The 27,942-nt window shown below is 43.7% G+C and overlaps 1 protein-coding gene across 4 annotated transcripts; it reads right to left on the reverse strand.

Moving 5' to 3' along the window:
- Positions 1–912: 912 nt before the first annotated feature.
- Positions 913–27,458, reverse strand: ghra (growth hormone receptor a). 4 transcript variants are annotated; one of them, XM_040195976.2, is made up of 10 exons: positions 27,091–27,458; positions 19,107–19,222; positions 10,703–10,826; positions 10,406–10,575; positions 9,094–9,272; positions 8,286–8,433; positions 8,074–8,164; positions 7,850–7,919; positions 5,757–5,992; positions 913–5,667 (listed from the first exon to the last, which is right to left on the reverse strand). In XM_040195976.2, exons 2-10 carry the CDS (start codon positions 19,216–19,218, stop codon positions 4,932–4,934), a joined length of 1,866 nt encoding a protein of 621 aa, XP_040051910.2. In that variant the 5' UTR covers positions 19,219–19,222; positions 27,091–27,458; the 3' UTR covers positions 913–4,931. The 4 variants fall into 4 exon arrangements, with proteins under 4 accessions (XP_040051910.2, XP_077943750.1, XP_040051911.2 ...); XM_078087624.1 differs by having other exon boundaries at positions 10,697–10,826; positions 27,091–27,415; XM_040195977.2 differs by lacking the exons at positions 19,107–19,222; positions 27,091–27,458 and adding an exon at positions 11,848–11,969.
- Between the last annotated feature and the right edge of the window lie 484 nt (positions 27,459–27,942).

The raw sequence follows: 27,942 nt of genomic DNA on the forward strand, positions 1-27,942 counted from the left end.
GCCAACCAGAGGTAATAAATGAGGCCTGGGTGGACCGCCTGTGTGGGCGTAATTGGGCTGAAGATCCAATACAGGGAAACAGTGACTTATGGGTAATTACCTGCAATGTCCTGAGACGAGGAGCTGTGATTGGCTGTCTCTCTGATTCAATCAGCCCCACACAGAGCAGCGCAACACAGAGCCTCTGACTTAATTGTCCGATATGCTTTCCCCCCGATGTGCGACTGCTTCTGCAGCCGCTTCCTCCGCCAGCAAGCAGGGAGAGTCACACACTCGTTCGCACACACACACACACACAAAGCGCTCTTGTGTTGCTCACAAACAAGTATGCATTCTCCACCCTGCAACTGCCACAGATGCACTCCTTTTTGTCACACACACAACTCTTTTTGCATTCAAGATTTCAGGGCTCAGTGGGCTGTACGTTTCCGTCTGTGCAGATATGAATTTTACTTTGCTGAATGCTGCTTGTGTCCTTTCAACGCCACAGTTGGCAGTTGGATGAGGAGATCCTTTGTTCTACGAGTTACATTTCAAATAAAAAAACAATCACTACAGAATTCTGTTCTAAATCAGTGTAAGTAGTCTGGATAACCAACATAATTGGTCTCATTTACTCTTATTTTGCCACAATAACATTACATAATTGGTTTGGTTACTGGGTCCAATTTCTAGGTCTATTAAAACTGCATAGGCAAGATTGGGTGCTTTCAACTAAGGTCTTCCACCATCAAAATACATACATGTACATAAATACAGGATGAAATTCACTTTTGTTGTTTTTACAAACACAAAACAACAAAACAAAGTCATGAACGCGTGCTGAGAGAATAACGCACCTGTGACGCATGAATACAAGTGGACTAAGCCGGTAACACAACGGGTGTCAAAGAAATACCATGCACACGATGATCAAGATGCTGTATATATGTTTATTGTGTAACTTGTTGAAAGCTCATCAATCACACATACAACACCAGAGAGGCTCAACGGGAAACAACAGAAAAATACAAATCATCAAAGATCAACACATTTCTCGGGCCTCGAGTTTAACTGCAGCCAAAAGACAGCGACAGTGGCTCCAAGATGCACAGGTTCTGAGAATATGGGGAAAAGAATGAAGCCGATGCGAACTAACACACACACACACACACAAACCGCAATGCAGCCGTTTCCAAACTCTGACAAGGAGAATATTTGCTTTACAAGCTTGGACGCCACACGTTGGAGAATAACAGCGCACACGATACTCAAGCTGCCCCACTCGCTGTGGTCAGCTGAGTGGGCGGATGATCTGAGGACTGTAAGCACGCCAATAAATAGCACACGGGTAGAAAACAGAGAGGGGAGCCACTGAACATTGTCATAAAAAAGCCAGCAGCTGCACTCAAGTCATGAATTAAAACATTTTGCCGGCAACCCAAAAAATGTCAGACGGGGAACTCAAGAATGAAGAGTTTCAACCAGTACAAATTCAAGCTCTCAAGATGACTTCCAGGCTTTCACAGAGTGACTAAAGCCAGCCTGCAACCAATGCAAAGAACAAAAAAAAAACGAAGAGGCCCAAATAAAACACTGTAGCCCCTTCAATCGCAGTCAGATAATAAAAAATGCTGAAATCACAAAGTCAGACAACTGCAAGGTGTTATTTTACAGTGTAACTATTTCACTCTGACGTCATGAAAGTCTACCTGCTCCTGGTATCCAGAAATCTTACAGCAAACATTAAATACTCCATTGATGAACATAATTCAGGCAATCTGGTAGCATAAAATATGTCCCATTAACTCTTATTAACTCGGACACAAAGCTTATTGAAGTTTCCACATTGTCTGATTATTGTGCAGAATAAAAACAACGACACGATAATGTAAAGTTTTGGACTTGATTCAGTCCAAAACCCCAAATCAGAATACTAATTCATATATCAATATATGTGTTTGCGTACAAAGTGCTTGCTCTAAAGTGTCTGTAACATTTATAAGCTAGAAATACTCGCAAACTTTTACACTAGGTTGATAAAGAGCCCGTTTTGTACTGGCAAACACAATGTAGTACACACTTGTACAGTAAGCCTTAAAATAAAAGCCATACACCTCCTGATTTATATCCTGCGCTGTTTGTTAGTTTTTAAAAATATACATCTTTCAGTGATGTAACTTTCTCTTGTTCTTGCCAATTTCCCCTCAACGTTGTGATTGCATATTCCAGTTCCGAAACATTCACAATTACAATGGAACAAATACCTGAACCAAATCGTGCTTTCCCACTTCCCCCAGGCGGCAGACCGCCCTCAGATACCAGCATCATCCAATTATGTTTTTATCACCAGGCGACACAGTGATACATGTACCGAGCAGCAATATATTTGGATTAGTAACAGTAATAACGTAATAAAAATATACATACAGATATATATAGTTAGAATTTTTTGTGTGTGAATATATTAAGACATTTCTGCAACAGCATTGGCTGGCTGGCATCCTCGACTCAAGGCTGCAACGACAGAACACAGACTGAGGGTAGAGAAATGGCCCATATCTCTTAACGTTCACAGTTTACTATTTTCTAAAGTCGTTTGGTGGCTCTTGCCTTGTCTCTCTTCATTATGGGATTGTCCATTACAAAAGACCTATTCTATCCGCTTAGCCTACTTATCTCAAGGATGAATCCAGGGCAACGTGACGCATTTCCGTTGGCGTGCTGAAATATGTTTTGTTGGGACGAGTTCATTCTAAGGCTGCCTTGACGTTATTCAATAACAATCCTTTTAAATCGTTTGTGTACTTGCCGTAATGGGGATTCAATGTTTTTCCTCCATCATAAAGACATTGGGTAACCTCTACGAGCCAAAGCTTCCATAGCTTTTGTGTACATTACGCTGCGCTGCTGCGTTGGCTGCGGTCTGTTGTCAAAGCCTCTATGGTGAGAAGGAAAATGTATATGAGGAGAACCTTGACAGATGGTGTTGACTGTTGCCTCACATTACAATCTATCTCAATCTATCTATCTACCGTACATTACAATCTATCTCAATCTATCTATCTACCGTACATTACAATCTATCTCAATCTATCTATCTACCGTACATTACAATCTATTGCGACTAAATATTGACTAAGCAACAGATTCTTTTTCCCCAGTTTTTGATTTCTCTAATAAAAGTATGTGAGGTAAAGTAATCAATACATAACTGTGCACGTATACCATGTCTTCTAGCAAAGAAATACTCTATTAATCCAGAACGTGGAACTCAAAGTCTGTCATCACCAGCCCTGATCAACATTTTTGGTTATTGAAATTGTGCTCAGTTTTACGAGAGCGATCTGACACCAAAACGGTTACAAAAGGAAACTATTAGCTTTGACAAAACACAGCCGTGATCTTGTCATGAAGGCTAAATTAAATAACAATTACGGTAAACTTGTAGTGCGTGTGTGTGTATGCTGTGCTAGTGTATGTGTAGGTTTTTTAGTTTAGTCGAGGCTTTACACCTATTCATCTACACATAGTACAATAAGGCATAAATCCTAATCACATAATCATGCCATGGCACACAGATGGCAAAGCGAATAACACTATCAATAGGCACAGGTTGTTACGCCGTGTACTCGGCAGATAATACGTATAAAATGTTAGCTTACTGCAGCTCTTACCTACTTTCACAGTCGTTCTACTTGTTCCAGTTGCCGTCTGCAATAGCAGTGCAACGCGAGAAGAATACGGCTCCCCGGGAGAGAGCTCGCTCATTGAGGTTCCAGTCGAGCCACCGCGGGTGGCTGCTGGTTATACAGGTTGCTGCTATCACAGGATGAAATGCAACAGGTGTGTCTGTTTGTCTTCCCTTCTACTAAACAGCTACATCAATGTGCCCTTAAGCAAGGCACTTGTTCGGGGTACCGCAGCGCTGTTTGAGCCGAGCGGCTACCGGCTGCGAATGAATCTGACGAGGTTCCTCTAAATACGGACGAGTCAGTGCTTGTGGGTGGATGAAGTAGAATGAGTAGCTCAATGCTGGGCCATTTTAATCATTCCATAATATTTAACGCATTACATGAATACGTTTATTTTGAAATTCCCTTTTATTCGTCAGTGATTTCCTTCATTTAATATATAATATTGATGATATAGCTGTATACTAATCACTGAGTGTGTGTCTGCATTTATACTGAATGTTACTTTTTCAGTTGTTGAAAGTAGTTATTCTTTTAAACACTATTGTGGCGGTAGAAAAATAGAGAAAAATATCTTGACATCATATAATCTAAATTTGGCCAAGCATGGCCAGCATTAAACAAAATGGAGCCAGGAATGAACGGTAAAACTCCATAGTAGTGTTTTTTTTATACTGTATTTTAGGACAGATGTCTACTTTTTACTAATTACTGATTAGGACACAACGAGATAAAGAGAAAAACTAAGCCACAATTGAGCGACGAAGCATCTCTACCAGCAAGAGGCATCAACAGCGGCTTCTTCTCAGAGCGCTGCGGAAAAAAAAGGCGGCCAGAATGTGCTTGTCTCCTCTCGCTACACACCCTGACATCTGTCTGTGAGATTAAGACTTCAACAATGCCATTGCTCTTAACGATATTAGCTAATGCGATCCACTTCAGCAGCGAGCTAATGCTTTTTGACGTGTTACGATCACAGTATCGGCCTTTTACCTGCGCGCGCGCGTCAGGCGAATCGAGCAAAGTGTGTAATTTGGTTTGCGGTGGTTCAGTTCAATGGACCAAACTGATCGATGGTGTTTTTTCTCGTCTAAAAAAAACAACAAAAAAACAAACACCTGCGCTCAATCATCCGCAAGGTGGGCTACGAGTTATTTGGTTTGCAGCGGGAATCAGTGAGAAACAGGCTCTCGCGACTGCGTGGGACGTCCTGGTCGATCATTCTTACACCTAAAAGGCCCGATGGCGTCGGCATCTTCACGGGGAGAGGCTCCCCAGCAGGTCTGGGGTGATGTACCCCCCAGGCATGCTGGGCAGGGCTTTGAGCGGGTGCTGTGGCCGGCAGGCAGGGGGAGACTGGCGGGGAGGCGGGTTGAGGAGCAGACTGTGCTGACTGTTCAACTCCTGTACCACCGTGTAGTCCGCAACTCGTGCAAAGACCTGGGATTGGGGAGAGTCCGGAAGAATGTAAGGGGATTGGCCGTCCTCTGCCGTGGCTGCAGGTTCAGTCTCCGCTGGCTGAGGGAGTATGGTTTGATAACCCTCGCCAGGGATAGGGGAGCTAGGCGGGGCAAACATCTGCGGGGTGTTGCTCTCTGCAGCCTGCCTGCCTCCTTCGGGATCCACTACGAGCAGCTGGAACTGCTCCTCCTTCTCCTTTTCTTCCTCGCTGTCCTCGCTGCCTTTGTGCTCTTTTCCCTGTTGCGGTTCCTCCTCTGTGCCAGAGGTGCTCTCCTGGATTCTAAGTTGCTGGCCAGGAGACAGCACCACCCCGCCGGTGGGCATCACGTTGCTGACTTGGGCGTAGAAGTCTGTGTTGAACCAAGTCTGGGGCCCTGCGGTTTGGGTACGGATGAGGAGCCTCTCTGGAGCCGGGGATGTTTTCACCTCTCCGTCCTCGGGTTGGCCCGGCAGCAAGGTGGCCATCAGCGTGTCCTGGTCCGGCACATCTGGGTCATAACAGCTCGCCCGGCCCGAGTCACTGTCAGGGAAGCTGCGAGGGAGCGGAAAAGAACATTTCACATATGCACAGCATTTAGCGGCGGGCAAGTGTTTTCCGTGCGTGACATCTGCACAGTATACCTCACGGCATTGGAGAAGCCGATGTTCATGTGGTGGCTAATGGGTTGGGGAACGTCCAGGAGCCTTTGGGTGTCTGAGCCCTGGTTGTCCTCCTTCTCCCCAGTGCCTGCATCCTCAGCGTCCACCTCGATGAACTCCACCCACAGCTCATCTTGGTAGAAATCTGTTGCGTAAGTCGGTGGGCCGCCCAGACCTCCACCGGTGGAGCTGAAATTCAGATCGTGCAGCTTCCCTTTCTGCATGTGGCAATCAGGACCAATGAATTCATTAATTTCTAATTGTGACATTGAATACTGCTTGCACAATTGGAAAACAAGGTAACATTGTTTGGATTGCTTTTTCATTCTTCCCATTCACATTGACATTTGAATATTGCCCAGTGTTCTGAAGGTCAAGTCTTTGGAAATGAAATGCCAAATGCGGTTTTAATTTTAATTTGCAAATGCTTAATAAATGCTGCTTATATTCTGCTCGCACAAATATATAATACGGTTACATTGTTTGTATTGCATTTGAATATGGTCCGCTGTTCAGACGACCATGGCGAGAAAATTAAATGTCAAACTGTTCTGCTATTTACATTTGAAAACACCTGAGACAACAAGGGAAAATGTAGACGCAATTAGCTTTTTTAGTTAAATTAGCACTTAAATAATGCATACATGTGCATTATAATGTCCGTAGGCCAGCCATAGGACTTAGCTTTGCACTGGTTCCAGGAAAAACACCTATGGGATTTTAACATTGTATTTGGGATTTTTGCAAAAAAGAAAACCTGTGATGATCAAATGTTCATGATACTTTAAGACAATATGCACAAATGACCGACCACTCTATGATCACCTGAGTAAAGAGCTTACATCAGAATATAACAGAAGTTCAAGTCTGCATGAGCCAAATAAACAATGAGCCTGTGAAGGCGGACGAGTCGCCATTATGTTGTTTTGTCTCACTTGGTCCCTGTCTATTTTAAGACAGGTACAAGCTTTGTTTTGCAGGCTTGTCATGTGCTAAAATACATTGTGAATAAGCAGGTCATAACTATAACTGTATTTTTTTAATCTCCAGTATAATAGATTGTTAACTCAGGTGGGCCGGTTAGAGGCACGACGCCCCCCCTGACCCTCCTCCCGGGCCAAAGATGAATCCCACTTCGGCGCTGGCGCATTGTGTTTCACATTTAAGCATGAAATAGCAGCCTCGTTGTTGTATTTATTCCTACAAGTACTCTTCCCCCCGGTGTCCAGGGGAGAGGGACTTTTGTAAACAGCACACTGGCAGCCTGGTAAATGCGTCCCGCATCCTCTGTCGATAACACACCCACAACACAATGCTGGACTAAAAGCCTCTTCACTACGTTACCCCGTGTGCTCTTGTCCTCATTTACTTACACGCAAACCAGAGCACCTGTGTGCTTTCAAATTGTTTATGCCTCTATTTGATGAAAAAGATGAAAAACAGGACGGGAAAGGGATAATAAGTGGTGTGATGATTAGGAGGCCGAATAGGCCTCGGCCGACTGAAGCCTAGCTTTGTCTGTTCATCTTCATCAAAACTGTAATACAGTTAATACTACACTTAATATAACTACTTTATTGAATTAAAAAAATACCATTTATTGGCTGCATGGAATTCTTTGACATATTTTTGCAACGTTGTATTTTAGTCTGACTCTCAGAGCAATTCAATTAATTGACGTGAAAATACAATACATAACATGAATGCATACATTTTCCAGCTGAAACTTGTCAGGGCCTCTCCGGTGGATAATGGTATGCCACTGGTATGCCAATGTGTCGGGGAGGGTTGAGCATGTGTGAGAGGAATCCCAGACGAAGCAGAATAATAACATTACATTACAGGTCATTTAGCTGACGCTTTTATCCAAAGCGACTTACATTACATTTTTAACCCATGGCCCTCACATTTTGCCCGGGGCGCAATTAGGGGTTAGGTGTCTTGCTCAGGGACACTTCGACATGGGACATGTGACATGGGGCAGCCGGGACTCAAACCACCAACCTTGTGGTTCCGAGCACACCCTCTCTACACCCTGCGCCACAACCGATATAACAACACAGACATAAATGTACCTTCAACAGCTCTGGATCGATGCCTTTAATTTTGGGTGCAGGAACCGGCGGCAACAGAATCATCATCAATCTGTAACGGTGGGAAGAAATATAATTGGTTCCCAGGATGTTTTTTCCCGAACATCTCTCTCCCCCCTCATAACTGTCAGCGTTACGTATTAGAGGTTTGAATGTGGCATCCACACTATTGGTTTAAATGCATGAACGAGTGAGAAAGCTCCTACCTTCGCTGCTGCGAGGAAACAATCAGCATGACCAGTATGAGGACGCCCGTAATCCCGAAAACAAGAACCAGGGTGAGCGGGAAGGTAGACCCTGCAAGACAGCATGAAACACATCCCGTCGTCATCATCATCATCACGATCTAGACGACAAGGCTTCTTGTTCACTCCATCTGTCTGACCCAAACCGGACACAACAACAAATTACTACTCACCTTTGCTGGAGATCACTTGAATGAAGATGGGGTCGCTGAACTCTCCAAACCTGACGAAGCTCCGCATCCTGCAGCGGATGTGCACTTCGTACTCTTTTCCTACGTGGAGACCGAAGATTGTCTGCTGGGTTTGCCTCTGCATCTCCAACTAACGTGCAAAAAGACACGAGGAACAGAGAGAGAATCAAAACACAGCTGAGGAATGTAAACATTAAAAAAAGTATGTTATGTAATCAGAAAAGGCTTCATCTTTTATTTATCAGGAAAGAAGACGTAAAGGTTTAGTTTTTAAAAAATATAACTTTGACCAAAAGTGAAATAGTTGGGTTTATTTTAGATGCATTGAACAGAGGACCTACTATCATTATGGAAGGCTTTAAAAAAGTTTCCCATGCAGCATTTGTCAGACTGGATCGCCCCACATTACTGAATACGAGCCTGTGCAAGGTCCCATGGCCTCTGACCTACAGATCCCTCCCTTCACTTCCTTTAGAGAGGCTGTGTTTTCCCAGAGGCCTTTGCTCTGGCTTCCACTGCCTCGCCAACAAAGCTACACTGCATTTTAGCCTCACAAGTTCAGGGGAGGGGGAGGGGAAAGGAAACACGACACCGCGTCTGTTTGACCGGCCTACGATTTACTCTAAAGAGAGCCCATGAGTGCTTGCATGTGTCGGCTTGTGCCTGCGCACACAGGCCTTTTTTTGAGAAGTTTTAAGTTGCGCGTTCTCATGTGTTACCACTATGTGCGTCTGAGAAAGCAACAGGGGGGAGAGGGAATCATTTGGGAGCAAGTGAAGAGAAGACTTACCGCGTCCCATTTTGTGGTATTTCCCGCCCTGTACTGGATCTCGTATTCAATGCGCATCCAGCCGGTCTTGACGTCGGCAGAGGGCGGGGCCTCCCAGTTGACCATGACATCATAGTTTAGCCCCGAGGGACTTATATTGAGCAGGGTCCAGTTTAGAGACACTGGTGGGTCAGGACGTACTGCCACAGAAAGGGTAAAGGTCAGTTTCACATTTGAATATATCATGTTAATGAAAATTGAATATCAAACGACGCTTTGAAGGCACTTAATTATGTGCAGAAGAACAAATAAACTGTAAACGTCTACGGTTTAGTGGACGTCGCCTATAGTGTCCGTATGTTAGTATCATGGGCCAAATATGAAAACATTTTGAAATTAAAATTAAAATAGGATAATAGAAGTTACATTTTTTATACATTATACTCCACGGTACTTTTTGTTTAGTTAAATAAACAGGCTAAATAATAATTATAATAATAGTCTAGGTCTTTCCAGCTGTGGGGCTAAACAAGATTGGTTTGAGGGTGAAACTAGATGTGAAGCAACAAGATCCCTAATATTAAGTGTGTGTCTCAAAGAATTCATGGCAGTTGGCTTAGATTAAAATAATAAATATTCCATATTTTGGCCTGAGGCAGCAGGAGGAAAAGTCACTGTGACCGAATATTCGAAGTAGATTTAATGCAAATTTATTGAATACAAGTGAATATTTCTTGGGTACCCGAAACTAAACTTTAGGTTACGGATATTATCCCTGAGCATCAAACATCGCTACGCAGCTCCCTGCTGTGGGTTCAGCGGAGGGCAACGTCCAAATGTTAGCTATAACAACATGCAGATAATCAATGTGCGCACACCCGGAGAGATAATGAACAAACGTTTCTCCGCCTGAAGACTAATCAGCAAAGATATTACAAATATCATGTGACACCACAGTATCTCTCAGGATGTGGTACAGTCCCTGCCAAATAAAGGCCATCAGACAAAACATTCACTGTGTAAACACTGCCTATCTGATATTGACAGGCATGTGACATTTGCCGTTTTACTTGATACGCAGCCGCAAAAAGTGATCCATTATACGAGCAGGGCCATTTTCTGTCGTCCCACAGCGTACGTTTCTCGCCATTTGAATGATTCACTGAGCAAGCTTTGACAATGATCAGCGCAGCTACTTCTACATGCTGTGGAAGAAAATTGTTTTGCCAAAACGTGCTTTGCAAAATATTAGTGTGGAATTGAAGTAGAATTACCCAAATCTATTTGGACGCCTCGTAAAAATGTTTATACATGCACAAATGTTTTTACCAACCGATGTTCTCCACCCTGAAACAGTCCTCCTCGTTGTAATAGGTGACGTTGTTCTGGCCGCGAAGCTGCATGCAGTAAGGGATCCAAATGGACGTGTGGTTGTTGTCGAAGAAGCACTCCCGATTCGGATGGACGTACTTCGGACACTCTTTCCATTCGCTAGCAAGCGAACTGAGGGAGGGAAACGAGGATGGAAGAAAGGGAAGACAAGACAGTCACACTTTGCGGTAAACTCACATATGCGCACACTGATCCGAAGAAAAAAAAAAGACACTGTGGCTGCCGCACTCACTCTTACTTAATGTAGAAGAGTCTGAGCGCTCCAGGAGAGGACAGGTTGTGGAAGTTGCCCGGACTCCACCAACATTGGAATGTGGCCTGGTCTCTTGATATGCACTCGGTGATGTGAGGTTCCGGGGGAGCTAGAAGGCAGCAAGAGAAGGAAGGGTAGAGGATCAGAGGCGGGACAAACAAGTCTGCAATCAAATCACTGTTTTTTTTTAATGTATCGATGCAACAACATGTCACACTAGCAAGTGAGCTGCAACACAATCTAAATGATATTTGAATATATCTTCCAACACACAAGGCCAAAATTGTATTCCTCTCTATTAACATAATTGGATGTACACAGTGCATTGCATTAGCATCATTTTCAGTCATGGACGTTAAGAGTTTCCTGTACTAGTATCCAGCCGCCATGAGATGGTTGCCCTGCAGCGGGGACAACTCTCTCTGCTGGTGGGAGACGAGGCTAAATTGCAGTCTGCATCTTGTGTTACTCTAAAATGAATTTCAACTCCCTGCAAAATCTGTGGGTAGAAAATCAACCTGTTGAAAGACAGTTATAGGCTGCACCAAAGCTCAGTCCCTGTGCCTTTAAACCCTTTTAACTCAATCCACTCCTGCACCCATTGACCATTTCTCATCTGCCCCCCGCTGACTCAGCCCCGTTCACCTCTCCCTCTGCACCCTGTCGCTTTTCATCACCGATCCCCATGCCACCTTCGGAGGCTATTGTCACATTCATCCAAGAGAGTCCCAGGGTTAGCTGCAATCATAAATAAGCCTCGTGAAGGTATCATCGATTTCGGCTCCACTCGCTCCTCTCCAGCGCTCGCTGCAGCATAAATCACACGCCGGACTCCGGAACATAAACATGCTTCACAACACAGGGACTGAGAATTAAAAGACAGACTTCAGCAATGCCGTACAAATGCAGGGCGCCTTCAAGCAATGTTTTTTTGGAGTTTTTTTAAACAAGAATTATCTCCACATAGACCCACTGACTGCTGCTAAATCTTCAAGGGGTTGAATACACGCTACGTATGTGCATGCAGACGATATTTGCACAAAGACACACAACCGGCTAGCATGCATCCCAAGTTAACATCTACCACCCACCACAGCGACAAAACCCCTGAACAAAGAAGCCCAACCTACTTTTGTTACTTTCTGTTTGACGCCATTACAGCCTCACGATTCATTGCATTCCCACGGCATTGGGCCTGGAGCTCCCAACCCTCCTTCCCCGCTTCCCACCTTCCCTCCCTTCACCGTCCGTCTTGGCTCCCAGAGCTTTGCTATTTCATCTGGGCCTCCCCTCCCCCATTCAACAAATTCCAGCTGCGACCATCAAAGAGCGTACTGCTGACACTGGATGCGAAGGAGTGCTTAGCACTACAGCAGGACCGATTACATAATAGGTGAAATAACGCCTCTGATATGAAGGTCTTTGGGTTAAATGGGTCTCACGGTAAGGTAATATTTCAGGCAACTCACACTTATTGTCACATGCAGCCTTGCACAGCGATTGTTTTAAAACGTCCTCATAAAGAATGGGGCTCTGCTGGGAAAAGTCAAGGTTTACAAGGGGTAAAAAGCTGTGCGGCAACACCTGGAGTATCAAAATTCTCACCTTTCTCCCAGCGTCTCCTTAACACTCATTTTCTAATCCTGTCCTCTCATTCGCTCACTCTACTCTGATATGACAATGCTTAAACCTGGGGATTTCTGTAAAAAAAGATAAAAAGAAATAACTCTGAACTCTTCAAGTTGTGACTGGCTCAAAGGCCACGGGGCAAAGTCCTGCCTGGTAATTTTGTTGCAGGGCCTCGCTCCACATTTTCTACTAATACATCACCCCTTTCAGCAATGGAAAGCTAAATCCTGCCCGTGCCTGCCAGCTGCCATAAAATGATCAGCAGTTGAAAGCTTTCGTCTCTAAGAAGAAACTTAATTGCGCGTGTGCTCATCCTGTCTGTCTATATTTGTCGGTCGGCCCTTGAGGGCCGTGTTTGTCTGGGACTGATAAACAGCTCTTAGCTTCACGTCCTGTCTTCATCAGTCCGTACAAGGGAGCTAGGAAAGCACTTATCCACCTCCAAATCGGCTTCAGCCATTAAGGTTTAAAATGCACTAAAATGAATAAAGCCCTCTTCTTCCAGCCTTTGGACCGGCTGGCAGACAGCAGCATACATACGGGGAGAAAGGTGCGTCAGTTACCTTGTTGTGAAATGCTCGAGGGACGTAAGAAGCGTGTAGGGAAGGAGGCGATCGGGCTTTGAATTATTACTTTTCCAGCTCACTTGCAGATTAAAGCTGTAGTGTTGAGGTCATTAAAGCGTTAAAGGGGATGCTAAGAGGAGAGAGATGAGTAAGAAGTAAGAGGGAGAAGGAAGAGAGTCCCAGATGGCAACAGACGGAAAGAGAGAATGTGCAAATCTAGCCGTTTTCTTACTGCAGGGTACTGTTGATATTTTGCAGTCAGTCATAAACTGGTTTATTTGGAGACATGTCAGACCCTGGAGGTGCTTCATTGTCACTCTGTGTGTCATTCAGTTCACTAAATATTTACAGAACAGAGCTGAGCCGAGAGGATTGGCAGACACACTCAGAGATCAAATTTTGGATGAAACACAATTTAAAAAAGTGTAAAAAAGTATTACACCTTCAATTGATTATATCCCACCTCCCTCTGGCACCATCAGAGAAACTCCACTGTGGCACAGAGCTGTTTAAAGTAAATACATTAAACTGATAACTGATTACAAAGTGATTTTATGCGTTTCTCACTGTCAAAAAACAGCAAAAAAATGCACATAAACATTAACCCTAGCTGCATGGACATTGAGTGTCTCTTCATCGTGCTATTAGCACGTAATTGATTTGAATTGCCCTCAGCTTGAAAAGAACAGTAGAACCTGTTGTCCTCAGTCAGTTGACCCTCGACTCGTACTCTGCCAGCGTAAACACAATTACGAGGCACACACAGCTGAATATCCCCTGGAAGTCTCAATTTAACAGGGAAATGTAACCTCTTCTTCTATTACGCTAACGCATAAAAGGCAAAAACATTGTGTATTTAGCTCTTTTCAGTTTTTCCACAGGGGAACGTGTCCTGGACGATGAGAAGAAGGGAAAATTAACAGACTAGGAGGAAATATGGTGCTGCATTGGAGTCTGTGTCGCTGGGACTTACAGCTGCACCACTAACTGAAGTCGGCCAGTATCCATCGGCTCTCCTCCCATCGAATCGAGTCGGAGGGCTCGTTCACCAGCTACCCAAACTCATCTTTAGTCAGTGTCGCAAGCTAACCAAAGAAAATGGGACAAAAAACATGCAAGGTTCTGCCAATTGAAAGCAACGTGCCACGTGGAGCAGCCCTAAAGGCTTGGAAGACCAGGTGAGTTTAATCAAGCCAACAACCCTGCGCCTCTGTGTTCTATTTATGTGTCATTTATTTTAAAACCACTACCAATTGCCCTTATGAGTGGAGGTTAAATGTTTAGTCGGGGGGGGGGGCATGGAGGAAGCCGGAAAGAGCAAGAAGTGGGCCAGAAGGGAGAGGGAGAAAGGTGAGAGGCTGCAACAATAAACAAACAAGGCAACGCAAACCGGTGGTATAAATAACTACCAACATGCAGAAACCGCTTCACACGACCTGACGCACTGAACCTCCACCGACAGAAAACATCACAGTTCCATTGTCCGATTCCTCAAAGACATCCCGCCTTTTCTCCCAGTTGCACAACAGGACCTCTGGCTTTCTGGCTCTCTCTTCCTTCTTTACGTTCAGGAGCTCAGAGTGAGGAGTTGCCATGATCTGATCCTCATGATTCCCATCGGCGTTCATGGCTTTGAAGTCTTCCAGAAACAATCTGATGTGTTTGACCATGCAGGGAACCCGTCAGCTTTTCCTTCTCCCAGCAATTTGTGGGCCTGAACTAATGATGTTAATCTCCCCTAATGTCATTACGGCCCATTGATGACTTTAGTTATGTCATATAACGTCCGAGCTTGGACACCTGTAAATACCAATGGCACAATCTCTCCACCTTTCGGTTTTCGTCGTATTTTCTGACCTATTTCTGACCTTTCGTCGTATTTTCTGACCTATTCTATTCGGCGAGCTTCGACACTTTCAGCAGGCTGTCGAGGCGCTTTCACACGGGACTAAGCAACGTGTTAAATTCACCCGGCGACTGTGCGGTCTCACACCGAGGTGGGACATCACCGTTTCAGAAAGACACCTGACATTTTTTCACTCAAAGCAATCACCTATTAAGAGGCTTTTTTTTTACTTACATTATCTTTCTGAACAAGTGTTCCTGGGATTCATGTTCTAAAAAAATGGGACTGTACTTTCCATCACAATCTGAACACTCTGATTTTGAGTTATATAATGATGAGTATTTCTTAAAATTCAAGTGTTTGAAAAAACTGTATTATTTTCAATAGAATATGATATTGAACGCATCAAACTTTCAGTGAAGGCTTCGTTACACCACTAGGGCAAACTGTTTGTATTTCACACACATTACATAAATAACAATAGTACGCATTTATGGTTTCACGTTGGCCTGTATTGTTTCATATCAGTCTGCCATGCAGTTAAAGAGCTGCACTTAGCTTTTGTTCCCTACATGCAGAACGTTGCCGTCGGAGCTTGTTGGAGGCTCCAACTTCAGACCCATCTCAAGCAAAGGCCCCCGACTTCGCCGCACAGAGCAAACACACCCACTGCTCGTATTTGAAGTAGATGTAACCTTAGATTGTGTGTACTAATCAGGCGGACCCACCCTCTAAACTCTTAACCGCTGGTTACCACCTCATCAGACATCATGGGTTCGAAAGGCAGTCCTCCTGAGACCAACGGATGCTCGAGGAAAGGTTTTGGGAGAGGGAAAAGGACAGTGTGTGCACGAGTACAGCTCGAGACAAACGACTACCAGTGGCTACAACCGCTTTGGCAAGGCTTTAAATAGATACGAAACCGCTCCAAACCGCTACTCTGGGCCTGTTATGCGGCCGGCTCCACAGCGGACACACAAATGCTGCAGAAAAAAAATAACAACACACCAAAAAAATGGTGTAAAACAAGCCCAAAATACAATGTCTTGGGTTACTCGCTTGCACTCAACAAGATTGAGGAATTTCCGCAACCTAGATGTATCCGCGAAAAAGAGCGGTGGGTCATAGATGGGCTGTTTGAAGGGTAGAAAGCGTGCGTCAGGCTGGAGAAAAGGCACAGGCTGCGTGTGTTTGCTCATGCTGTCAGCTTTGTGTTTAAAGATGTTTTAACGGTTGTCCAGGAAAAAAGGAGGCCATTGTAAAAAGGTTTTAAGGAGTTGGACCTGTAAAAAACAAATTGGCAGTTTGTCTGAGAGCTTATCAGAAAAGTAGCTTGAAGTTAGAGATATAGATATTGGCTCCAGGCTGTAAACGAGTACAACGCCAAAAGGCCCAAGGGCAGAGACGTGGAGCTCTGAACTTTACTTTACTCATTTCAAGCCAGAAAGACCAATCTGTTCTATATTACGCCCTCTAATTGTTCCTTTTTTGTGCAAATATCATAAAAATATTTTTATATTGAATTAGGATATTACTTTTTTACTGTAACATTTGCTCTAGTTTTCACATGTTGCAACATGTTTGTTGGAGTATATTATTGTGAAACTCCCATTTTGAGGCGTTATTCTCTCTTAAATAAAAGCTATCCTTAAATAAACTCCCAAATACTTGAGAAAGACTCTCTCTCAAAGCGCTTAACAATAACAAAGAACTTATGATAGACGTCGAAAACTACATTTAGCTTTAGCTTACAGCATGTTCAAGCAGACATCACGTCAGTCAATGACTTAAAAGAATGTACTAGCAAAGAAGGGCAGTTGTTTGAAAACCACAATGTCTGAGACGAGGTTTTTTCCCGCTCGGAAAGGCACTTAAAGCAGCAGAGTACAAAGAACAATATGTTCACGGCACACAATAATTGAACCAATGTTCCCAAACTTCAGTGCCACATCAGTCCACTGAGTCATTTATTTTCCCCAACTGGTGAAGCTTTGACTCATTCCCTGATTCCCCGATCGATGCAGCCGGCAAAGATACAGAGTACACAATGGACTTGATGGGCCGAGTGAGTCCTGCACCAGTTAATACACAACATGAATAATGGCAGCAAAAGGAGGGTAAAGACCGTCTGGACGAGGCAGAGGAAGACAAGAGGAATTGGCCAAATTCCCAGCTGGTTTTCACTAAACCCCCAAAAAAACGAAAAAGGCAAGACGAAACATTTGTCTTGTATAGATTGTGGTTCATTGTCCGGCTCAGGGACGTTATGTAAGTTTAGCAGAATAACACATTAGAAAATGAGCCTTTTCTCCCTGACCACAGGTTGACACACCCAACTCTCAACATCGTGATCTAGAATCCGCTTGGACGCGGTACCACTTTTTGTCGTTACATGCATAGTGTCTTTTCAAAATATACTTCCGTCTTAACCTGACGTTGGGTTTAAGCGACATAACCATTGAGTTAGGAATAGGAGACGACTCACGTACAGCTAGAGAGTGACGAGAAAGTCAGGAACAACGGGCTCCTCTTTGAGCCACGCACCAGATAAAACTACATTAAATATCAATTTCTGTGCATCCAATTAAAGGGCTCATTCGTGCAGAAAGGGAGTACAGATGCAAATGAAGGGCTGACACAAATCCTGTACATGGCCCGAGTACATTTTCAGGAGCATAGTGATAAATCTTTAATAAAAGTCTCACAAAGATACAGGCGTGAAGATGCGATTTGACAAACGCATTTAAGCACTGCAAAGCCATTTGGGCCCGAGGGCACGTGGACAGGAGGAGCCAGGGATCAAGTGCACGAGGCCTCCATCGGAGCCATATCACACAGCCGCTCCTCCGGGGAACACGCGTGCTCTCCGTGCTGGCTGCAGGTGCTGTGTCGACCAGCCAGGCACAGATGTTTGGAGATTTCTGAGCTCCCCATCTAACGCCATCTACGAATGGCAATGAGTAGACGCGCGCACACACACACACACACACACACACCTTTGCAAAAGTTTAGTAAGTAAGTATGTTTGTAAAACTGTACTTAGTATATTCTACAAATTACAAAGCGTAATATATTTCTCATTTGAGTTCAACAGCAACGTGCAGTCATAAGCTAAGTGTGTGTGACTGTGTGTGTGTGTGTGTGTGTGTGTCTGAGTGACTGTGTGTGTGTGTGTGTGTGTGTGTCTGAGTGACTGTGTGTGTGTGTGTGTGTCTGAGTGACTGGTGTTGCGTGTGTGTACGAATTCCAAGTATCAGAGGCTATGAAGCGCCAAGTTATAGTTATATATTAATTTGTATCTTAACTTGACAAATGATTTAATCAATGTAATTCTGGATTTGTTTCAGCTCTACTTTATGTGTGATTTCATCTAATTGACGTCACAAGGCTGATAAGCCGTTGACTACATTTGTTTATGTAATCTTCACCCTAATGAACCATTTAAATACAAAGACATTCCTGCTGATTGTCCATTCTTTGGATTTGTAGGTAGGAATCATTCGCATAGCATCAAGCAAACTGGACCTTGTCCATGAAAAATAGGAAAGGTTTTTATTGAAAACGGTTGCTGTCAAAAGTGTCATCCCCAGTAAAGCTCTGTAGCAGAACTCAACAGCCACACAGCAATGTTTCAAAGGTTAAAGACAGGACTTAGCAAAGTCAACAGCAGTATTAATTCCTTCTTTGGAGCTGAAACTTCTCTAAATCATGAAGTTCTAGCATCTAAATTATTTTCGGCGGAGCTGCACACTGATTCAGCTCCAACTATTATTATTATTAAGAAGTTGCCGAATCACCACCAGGCTATTTATCCTCAGTTTTGTAAGCAAGAGTCAATTGTGGATGTCAAGCGGTAAAGGACATCTTGGCCGCCCGATGGATTTCAAGTGGTAAATCATATGCAAATCTGCTTGTTTGGCCTGTTAGCTCAGACGCAGCATTCTTTCACCTTATTATTTCAGACGGTTCAGTGGCAGCTGCACCGGCTGGCTGAACGTCCTGCGCCGTCCCGTCCCTGGACTTTGACAGCGAAGTTCCGACCGTATATTTACCCTCGCACTATTGATCACCAGGCTGTTTGACAAGCCAAACCAGGAAAGAGCGGCGTTTGCTCAACGCTGAACCTTTCCACATGTATCCCGAGCAAACACGGCGTGCTGCAACTGGTGTCTGACATCAGACATGATAACGAGTGTCAACAGCGCGCTGCTCGCAAGACCTGGATCACGTGTTAGTGTCCGATGAACACCATGGAGAGCGCTTAATAAGCTGAAGGATGATTATTGCCTCGCATCAGTCGGTTTCCTCTGCTTGTTTTTCCCATTTGAAAAGAAACAAATAAGCCTACCTGGTGACGTCACGTCGTGCCGGGCCATGAAGAAGCCATTTCCCGGAGTGGACAGCCAATCCAGGGAGGACATAAGGAGAAGGAGTAGGAGATTGGAGGACAAGGCGGCCATGATGCTGGAGAGAGAGAGAGAGAGAGACACAGAGGGCAGAGTGAGCAAGGGACAGGGACACAGTGAATATAATTATCAGTTGAACTCAATGATGACATGCCCATGTGAAAAAACGCCTCCTTTCCTCGCTACTCTCTGGCTCGCTCCCTGTTTTTTCTCTCTTTCTTGCTCTGTGCTCTGGGAGCATTAAATTGTGGGTCGGTACCACTGCCATTTAGCTTCAGCTGGTGTATGTGAACCCGAACACGGGACAGGGAATAAAAAAGAATTAATTATCATGTCTGATTGGTGCCGCAGCATTTGTAGGTTGAAACGAGCGTGCTGTTCCTCCGGGGTAAGGCCGAAAATATTTTGAACTGTTGCTCTAGTCCACGTTACACAACCGTGGTTTATAAATAGTGATTAATAAAATGCTTACACGCAACAACGCACGTGGTAATATTAAACCTGTATGGATTCTGATGGCAACTTGGGGGCAGCAGAAACAAGCTGTGAACGCAACATGACACATTATCCCCTCTTAGGTAGATGCGGACGGCGCCTGACTCCTTTCCTGAAAGTCGAAGCCGATGTGGAACATGATAAACATGAGTTAATGGTCTCAATCTTTAGTTTTAAGTCTTCTTCAATACAGTAGGGTGGTCATTTAGTAAATTGTTCCATTTAGATTAAAATAGACAACAGAGCAACGCATGCATTAGGGCGGGGCTAGGTTGTGATTGACATCATGCTACCAAAGCATTGTCCGGTCTCAGAGTTTCTGTGGTTTTGTTTTACAGCTTTGAACTTGTTGTGTTTTTAGTTGTACACCGATGTTAATTGTCAAATGTTGTTTCTGTCTCAAGTTACTTGAGGTTGCAAAAAAACCTGCTCCCAAACAAAATGGCCGCTTCTTCCATACGGCCTGTGATGTTGGGGAAATGATTGGCAAACCTTTGCTCATCCAGACATCCAAGAGATAAGTGGAAACATTATCATCCGTCACGTTTGCTGCACATGTGAAAAATCCAATTTCCCCTTTTTTTTAAACTTTTCTTGGACTTTTTAGCTGCTCAATAAGCAAACATGTTCAGCTAGTCCCTAACTTTGAGTTGAGTGTTCCGACTGCTGGGTCAGCCACCTACCTAACTAAAACTATTGATATGTTCTCACATATAAAAACTGAGAGGAACTGTTGTCAATAAGTTGTCCTTGCCAACTCTCAAGTGAAGTCCAACCTCTAAATATAGGCAAAACCTTCTGTCCGCACCCGCGGCTATTTACAGCTGCCTAGCAGCCAGCAAACCAAAACGTTGAGGCTGTGTTTTTCAGTGCAACTGTGGCCATATTATTATTCTTCTGAGGTATTCTGACAGTAAGTTATAGCGCTTATGAAATTCTTCAGTTCTTTTTTTTTCATATGGAAAACATTTAGCTCTGCCTAGAAAATAGTACGCCAAACTGACTATTTCACAACATTCTCGTATGTAGAGTACAACTACTGGCAATGAAGCCAGCTCAGGCACGTTTATTTAAGGCTGACAAGCTTGGCTAGAGCTTTGCCAGACCAAGTGGCACATCAATGCATATTTGAAAGGCATGCGCAAAGTTCACATGAGCGTTATTAAAACACCACATATCAAAACACCGGTAGTTGTTGAAAATAAGAATAAGACGTGGTGTCTGCGCGGCTTCTCTTCAGGTACTCCGACTTCCTCCCACAGTCAAAAACATCCGGGGCTCCGGGGATTAGATTAATTGGTGACTCTAAAAGGTGTGAGTGGTTGTTTGTTTCCGTGTGAGCCCGGTGATTGACTGGTGACCAGTCCAGGGTGTACCCCGTCGTTTGCTGGGATTGACTACAGCCCCACTGCGACCCGGCATGAAGGATATGCAGCTTGGAAAATGACCGACAGTGCAAAAAGCAACTACAACTAAAACTATGCAACGTAAAGATAATCGACATCTTTGCAAAATGGTGCTACTTAATTTGTAAAACTGGACTTGAGAGTATATTCTACTTAAAAGTGTAACATATTTCTCAATTTAGTGTGTGTGTCTGAGTGACTGTGTGTGTGGACAAAGTCCAAATATCAGTAGCTATAACGGGCCAAGTTATAGTTATGCAAGAATGAATGACACCGGGTGCATCTGGGCCGTCTAAAATCTTCCATTTACGATCAATTATTGCTCATCAGATCCTGTCAGACACTCTCATTGTGGTGATCTGTCATTCTGGAATCCTGATTTAAAACACCTCTTCACAAGCTAAAGAGCCATCATCACAGTGAACTCAACGGCCTTCTTATCAGCACTTTTGAAACAGATTTTCTTTAAAGTATTATGACAGGTGGGGTCAAACAGTCCCTCCACTCCAATATGCGGCCTCATGTTAATCCCAATATTAGTCTCAGTCCTTCGTTCTCTGGCACGGCTGGTGCCTTTTCATCTCCTGCATGTTTCTCCCCCATTCCACTCCTCCACTGGGCCAATGCGAGCTCAAAGACTCGCGAGAAGGCCACCACGGCCAATCAAAAAAGAGGGAGGCTCGGCTCAGGCCTCCTGGGGTTCCTTGGTAAACATTTAAGGCCTCGGTGTTCAAACCTCCTGCCACTACCTCTGCCCTAAAATACACACACATCTTGATTTGGCACCCCCCCCCATCAGCAGCACGCCCGTCCCATGTTTCCCCAATTCTCCATTGATCATCTGTGTTTGTGGACAAAGGGAGCTGTCAAACGAGGGAGGAGGTTCTAGGAGTAGATGGGGTTATGGTGTGAGGTTGAAGCCAAAGGAAATAAAAGGTTATGGGGTGAGAGGTCACATCATCTCTGCGTTCGCCCGTCTATAGCTGTAGAAGAAAAGCCCCCACCCCCCTTGCACACACACACACACACACACACACACAGATTGATGTTGTAAGCCAAAGTTTATCTTACGGTTCTTCCAAAGAAAAAGCGGAAAGACTGGGGAGTGATTTCTGTGACTCTGCTATTCTGTCTTCATCCCACATTCATCATCGCTCTGCACAGCTGGTGGACACTACCTTTGTCTGTAGACGTGTCTGGGGACACTGAGGTGAAACTTCTTTTGGAAAATGAATAATTAACAGCTTTACTTGCATTTCTAATTTATTACAAGACCAAGTGTATAAGGTAATTAAGAGATGCATGCTGCTTTTATAGTGCAAGGAAAGAATATTGTCCGGTATTTCTGAAATGACCTGTTATCATCTATGATATTGTTATATTCTTTCTGTGAACAAGAAGACTGTTAACACATGGGCCCAATGAGGGATTTCAAGGAAAATACATCCAACCTGTTTGTCGGACCTTAACCATGCATGCACAGACTCAGCAAACAGTTATAAATATACCCCACAGGGTATTTACTTAACATCCAGATAAAGTTCAAAAGCAATCTAGAAATGATCATCCGTCAAGATGTTTACCTAGTGTGAAGTAGGCATGGAAATTCATTAACACGATTATAGAAAAGTGTGTTGGCTTGCGTCAAAAAGGTTGGGATAATCAACATTAGCCTTTAATCATTCTCTTTCTTTATGCCCCACCATGCCTTTGCAAACCTTCCAGTGATGTCAGAAAGCCGCGTTGGCCTCCCGAGTGGAGGCGAGAGGAAATTAAATGCAAGGTAGACAGAGAGCTCTGGCAGATGTACCACTGATAAAAAACAACCACTGGTAAAAACAACCAGGACAGAGCTCCTCAGAGGGAGTCAGACGCTGCAGAAAGATCTTTATAAGGATATTGCAGTTACGTCTATAGTGAAGACTCTTACACACTGCGCTATTTCTAGCTCTCCGAGATAAAAGTATCCAATCGAAAACACAAAACCGTGAAATGAATGCATCAAAGCAGACAGAGCAGTCCATTTGGCATTTTAGCCAATCTTTTGTTTTTTGCAGCCAGAAGTCGTATGATAGGGCGGAGCTAATAATCAAAAGCTGCTAAAGATATTTTTAGGCAAAATATTGTTACAATTAGCTTTTATGAACAGTGAACATACAGTAGCAACATCTCACTCACAACCCAATCTCAACCAAGCCCAAAAGAACCTTTCTTTATTGCAATATACTCTAATTTAGTAATTGAACACCATCTGCATTTCACTTTTTAGATCCTATGTTGTCGCCTAGACATGCATAGGAATTGATTTAATTCTGCAACTCCTCTTTCAGAATGTGTCATAGAATAGGTTTTGCCTGAGGTTTGCCTGAGGGGCCTTAAAAACCCCTTCACCGATGTTCTCCCATAAGTCACTGCAAGACCGGCAGCTAAATGTATCAAGTGTTTGAATTAATTAATATGAATTGAATGCCTTACATTAGAGCGCTCACCATCAACTCTTCATTATCTATTTTATTCCCTATCTTTCATTCATTACTGTCTCTCACTACAAATGTGCTCGTGCCCTGAGTCTCCAAGTGCCTAACTGCAGGGGTAATTGAGGGTTGGAGACAAATTAAAGGATGGTATTAATCAATTCAATATGACCCCTGTTAATTGCTTCGGAACCAATGACCGAACTACTTGCCAAGCCTTTATATTAATAATATCCATTCAGCGCCTGATTTATCCAGGAATGAGGGAAAAGAAGAAGTTAAACAAAGATAATCTAAACTACAAACGCTGCTGTATACTAAAAGCAACCACAGGTTATCACACCTGTTTCAGTAATAATAGAGCTTAACAAAGCAGCAAGACAACTGTTTTCAAAGACGTGTATTAACAGTCAAAAAACTGTTATTCGTGCTTTCTGTTTTTTCTCCCCAAATCATCTGGATATAAAAGGTACTTTACTTAGAATATGATCTTTTCTGATTTGCGGGGCAAAATGCCACCCTTGAAAAAACTACATTGAGGCCTTTATTGCTTTCACAATGTCAAGATAAATGATTGTTTTCACAAAATAACACTTTTGTTGTTGTCAAGACTAATGCTGAAAAATCAAAGACGACCAGTAGAAGTAAGTCAAAGTTTCAGATTGGGCACAGCAGCGTCAGACCAGATGAACCGTGTGTGTCGGCCATAAAAAGAATCTCATCTGATCTTATTGTGTAAATTGTGCGTTGTGTTTTGACAAGAGAGGCTGTGATTTAAAAATGGTGGTTAAAACCGCAAACCAAAAGTGCCAACATAAAAAGAGCTTTGTGTAATAACCATGACTTCGACAAATCGATACAATCATAAAGCCTTTCCTTGATTGTACGCCCATAGACCTCCAAGCACCAATCAATGAACCAATAGAGCATATCAATCACTGCCTCAACAAGGCAGGGTTTCATGGCTGCGTGATACACATTAAACATTACTTAAAAAATATTGTTGCAAAAAATACTCAACATCGTTATGATCATTTCAAAAATATTCGCAAAGCTGTCCAAGGTCCACCGCTTGGTCTCCCAATAATTACACAAGAATCATGCATCAATAGAATTTCTACCCTCGACCTTCCCCTCCACCACTATCACCTCTTCCTTTAAAATAAACAAACTGGGAGTAAACATACCACAGACTTCAACATGAGTCTGCACGTCAGACCAGAAACTGGTGAGGAAGAGTCCACACAGGCAACGGGAGGCAGAAAGCTTGCAGCTCAAGCCAGCTGCTTCCCGCAGACCTCCAACTGTTACTGGTAAATTCACATAAATGCCTTGACCCGTGGTGGGAGGAGTATGGATGTGTGCCTGTGGGTTATGGTATGGGCCTACATGCATACACAGTACACACTTTTCACCCGTGTCCCTGTGAGCGCGCTCAGGCATTCAGATCTGGCTACTGGAAGTGCTCGAATGTCTCCTACTCTTATTTCAGAAGAGAGAGAGAGAGAGAGGGAGGGAGAGAGAGAGAGAGAGAGAGAGAGAGAGGGAGGGAGAGGGAGGGAGAGAGAGAGAGAGAGAGAGAGAGAGAGAGAGGGGGAGAGTGGAAAACTCAGAGTCAGCACACTGGCATGAGCATAAGCTGCACTGGAAGCAGGACACACATCTGCGAATCCCGCTACTCTGTGTGTCTGTGTGCGTGTCTCTGTGTGCGTTAGCCAAGTGAAAGCTGGGCGTGTGCATTTACGTGCATGCAGGCGTGTGTGTGTTAAATCAAGTGTGTGTATCGGAGCGAGAACAAGAAAGGTAGAAAGTGCAAAGAAGAGCCTGGGTCCAGCAGTAACGGAGAGAGAGAGAGAGAGTGTGCTGCACAGATCTGAAAATGTAACTTTGGAGAAAACGGTGGGCTTTGCCGTATGCTGCGCTCTGTGTGTGTGTGCGTGTCTGCACGCACGGGCATGCAACAGTCTGACAAAGATTTTTCAAATAATTGCTCTCTCAAACTTTTTTGTCTTTGTTGTCTCCTCTGCTTGACACCAGCACAACGATCTTGCTTTTGTCTCCGTTGGTCTTTTCAGAGAGAATTCAAACAGAACTTTAAAGAATGGACATTCACGCGTGAACCAATTAGGTTCAAATAAATTATACACATCCAGTGCTTAGAGTTGAACAATGGGAAAAGTCTTAATCTAGACGTTCAGAAACCAAACTTCTTAATTTGCCCTAAATCCTGCTGTATAGCTCACACACACACACACACACACACACACACACACACACACACACACACACACACACACATCCAGACAACCAGCATGACTGAATTTGTGAGTAAAATCTAATGGTTTTCCTGAGTGCGTCAGAACATAACAGCTGTACTTAATGCTGAATGTGGGAGTTTAGCAGACGCAGAGAGAGAAAATGATGGAACTGCAATGTGTCTTTGAACTCGCCTGGTCTGTTAGTCTGCATCAGCTACCTGGAGGCTGCGGTAATGGCTGCCATTAAGCAATGTGCTTTTTTCTCTCTATCTGGTGAAACAGTAAACATATTGAATATGGCGCAGCTTTTTTTTTTTTCGTATTTAGTGTGTATCACCCACCCAGACGGGAAAGGGAAAGGGAAATTGGTATGTGATATTTACAATGTCTCACAGTCTCCGGGATTGTTTATTATTTCTAAATTTGAAACAATCCAAATCCCAAAGGATTACATAGCGATGTTTGATAGGATTTGGATAAAGGCAACAATGTGGAGAAACAACAGAGGAAGAACTTGGGAAAAGAAAAGGTAATGGTTCCTAATGGTGCAGTAAAACCTTTTTCTTCACAAACTACAACAGGAAGAAAATGCAGACATGAAGTCCTTTATGTTTTGGGCTGTTGATGACACTATATCAGCAAGTTAAAGGCATCATGACGTCTGGAAACTCATTAACACTTCCACGTTTGCTAAAAAACAGATTAAAACAGTTAAAAAAGAAAGAAAATTCATCATCTCTATGGTGGCACTCCTAGTGTAAAATAAACAATGTTCCATCATGTTCACTTAAGGGGAGCGTGGGTCTATGATGACGTCCATCTGTGCATCCAACAAGAAACACTATGTTCCAGCTGTACACTTTTATTCCAAGGTTTCTATGAGCCCAGCATGTCAAACGCGTCTCTAACCCGGACAGATGTTTGTATTCCCCCCTTTGGGATAACATGGCTATCAGTGCGCTCTTCGGGGTACATGGCTGTCACCTCCTGAGCGGCTGCAGCAGAATACCGGACCAACCACACAAGTTTATGTCACAGTACTGCGAGCGTCAGTAAAGCTCGCAGTACTCGCGGCACACTAAATATTTATGCTCGCACAAAGATATTTTGCAACCATCAGCCTGAGCCCCAAAAAACTGAAAAAAAACAAATGTAATGCAAATCATTTTTTAATTATTTCAAGTTTCCATGCTCGTGCGTAACGCGTGCAGTTTTCTGGAGGTTGTTTATGGGTAGGCTACAATAAAACGAGTACTGCGCGCTTCAAGAGAAACCGCACACAGATGTACTTACTTATTTTTGAAGTCTTGCGCTTAAAACGCCACAAAGACACTGCTGGTCGACTTTTCACAACTTCATCTGATGGCCAGCCCGAGAAACAAGCCCGAAAAGTCCTGCGCCTCTTCACTGCAGCCTGCCCGGTCCAGTCTGATCGGCGCGATCGGGCTTTCCAGAGCATCCGACCATCGAGTAATCGGCTCTGTGTCGCTTTCCTGCTGAATATTTTTGGTCTTATCTGCAACTCAGTCCATCATCTACCCACTTCCAGAGCTACACGCGCTACGTAGCTGAGAGTCAGTGTGTGTGTGCGTGCGCGCGCGTGTGTCTATGCGTGTGTTTCTAATGGCGGTGAAGCGCCCTCATCCGCCAGCAATCCAATCTGCTCCATTATGAGCGGGGACAGCCGGGGAGAAAGACCTCCAAAATAAAGCTCTCCCGTGAGGAGCCGCATGCGGCCACGCTCTCCGGGGTTTTTTTTTGTGATCAAAGTTTTTATTGGTTTTCATACATACATTAAAAATCAACCATCCATAATCAATATACATACACATATACTCACATACCCCAACGTAGATATGCACACATGCATGCATACACCGACATGCAGTTGAACATGTAAACAAAACAGAATAAAAAATACCGAATAATAAACAGAATAGGAAAACATAATAATAATTAAAAAAAAATTAAAAACAGCCAAAATAAGAAAAAAATATATAATAATAATAAAGGAGAAAAAAAAGAAATACAAGAAACTGCTTCTACTAGATATGATCTCCTGCCATACATTTTCCGTAATGTCATTGCCGAGATCCCTTTGGCACGTAGTCGTAGGCCTTCGCACATTCTGATTTGAATGTTTGA

This window comes from Gasterosteus aculeatus, chromosome 13 (genome assembly GCF_964276395.1).
Source record: "Gasterosteus aculeatus chromosome 13, fGasAcu3.hap1.1, whole genome shotgun sequence".
Lineage (NCBI taxonomy): Eukaryota > Metazoa > Chordata > Actinopteri > Perciformes > Gasterosteidae > Gasterosteus > Gasterosteus aculeatus.